General features: G+C 51.3%; 1 protein-coding gene across 1 annotated transcript in view; it reads left to right on the forward strand.

The window, feature by feature from the left end:
• The window catches only part of T265_08734 (hypothetical protein), a gene marked incomplete at both ends in the record, with an annotated part of 4,804 nt that extends 4,032 nt beyond the window's left edge, over positions 1 to 772 (forward strand). Inside the window, one exon of the mRNA XM_009174619.1 lies at positions 448 to 772. Coding sequence (XP_009172883.1) covers positions 448 to 772 — 325 coding nt within the window. The remainder of the gene's footprint in view (positions 1 to 447) is intronic.
• Positions 773 to 1,058: the final 286 nt, after the last annotated feature.

The following is a 1,058-nucleotide window of genomic DNA, read 5'->3' on the forward strand; positions in this document are numbered from 1 at the left end:
GCCAGAATGTCCGTGAGGGGGCGAGAACCGTCGAGTCAAGGTGCTTTACTCGGATTGGCTGGCATTCTGACCAATCAGGGCATGCCCACGTCTGGCCCGTGTCCTGCACGTGACACATGCGTCCAAATGATGTGACGTTCGGTTATTAGGGACGGCTGGCCCCCGAACAGTGACCCACTGAGCTATACTAAGGGATGTCTACGCGTAACTCAGACTCTCTCATACCAGGTTGGTCTCTGGGTAGATGTCTGACGACCACAGTCTCCTGGCCCTCCAGGTTGGGGTTTGATACATGTGTGGCGACGTGTTACGTGAAAATGGTAATGTGCTTGCATTTCCAGCCAAACACCACTGACTTGAGGTTATGCTTTTGAGCGAAAGGCTTTCATTGAGGACCCAAAACATCCTCCTGTCTAGGTACAGGCGTTACGGTCTGGTAACTTAAAGCCGCTATCGTTATCTTACTGGGACATTTACAGCTAACAATGCTCTCATGCCACATCGGCCGCTGCGTGGTGCCATCAGCCGGGAAGCCTTACTTGCTGCGTACAGCAGAACAGGTAAGCGAAAACGTGCTACTGCTAGCGCCTCCCTTCTTACACTTTCAAGATTTCCGTCTTACACCCTCCAACCAGTTTTGAATACTTTCTCCACAGGTTCCAGCCCTAGGACTAACCGTTTTGCTCGCATTGCATCACACTCCAGTGCAGCTTCTGTACGCCTGAGTTCAGTCACAACCCTGAACACTTCGAAGTCTGTTTTCAAACCCTGAAAGCCTATCTAATTAACCGCCTTTGGCGTTCGCACACTGAAGCAAGCAGGTCAACAGATGGCTCTTGCTCGTATCTTGGGTTCCCTCTGCATTGATGTATGTTGTGTTTCAGAAGCAAGGGTGCAGGAGGCAAGTACTATGATCGAACTGACTGCCCCTCGCTCTCTTCCGGGTTCCGACTGCGCACTTCTAGTGATGCAGAGGCCGCTGCAGCTAGTTGTGATTGCGGTGGGTACTGTTTTGAGCGAGCGAGCGGCTCGTTTGCAAAAATATATGAGAGAATATG

The sequence above is a fragment of the Opisthorchis viverrini genome (genome assembly GCF_000715545.1).
Source record: "Opisthorchis viverrini unplaced genomic scaffold opera_v5_238, whole genome shotgun sequence".
Classification (NCBI taxonomy): domain Eukaryota; kingdom Metazoa; phylum Platyhelminthes; class Trematoda; order Opisthorchiida; family Opisthorchiidae; genus Opisthorchis; species Opisthorchis viverrini.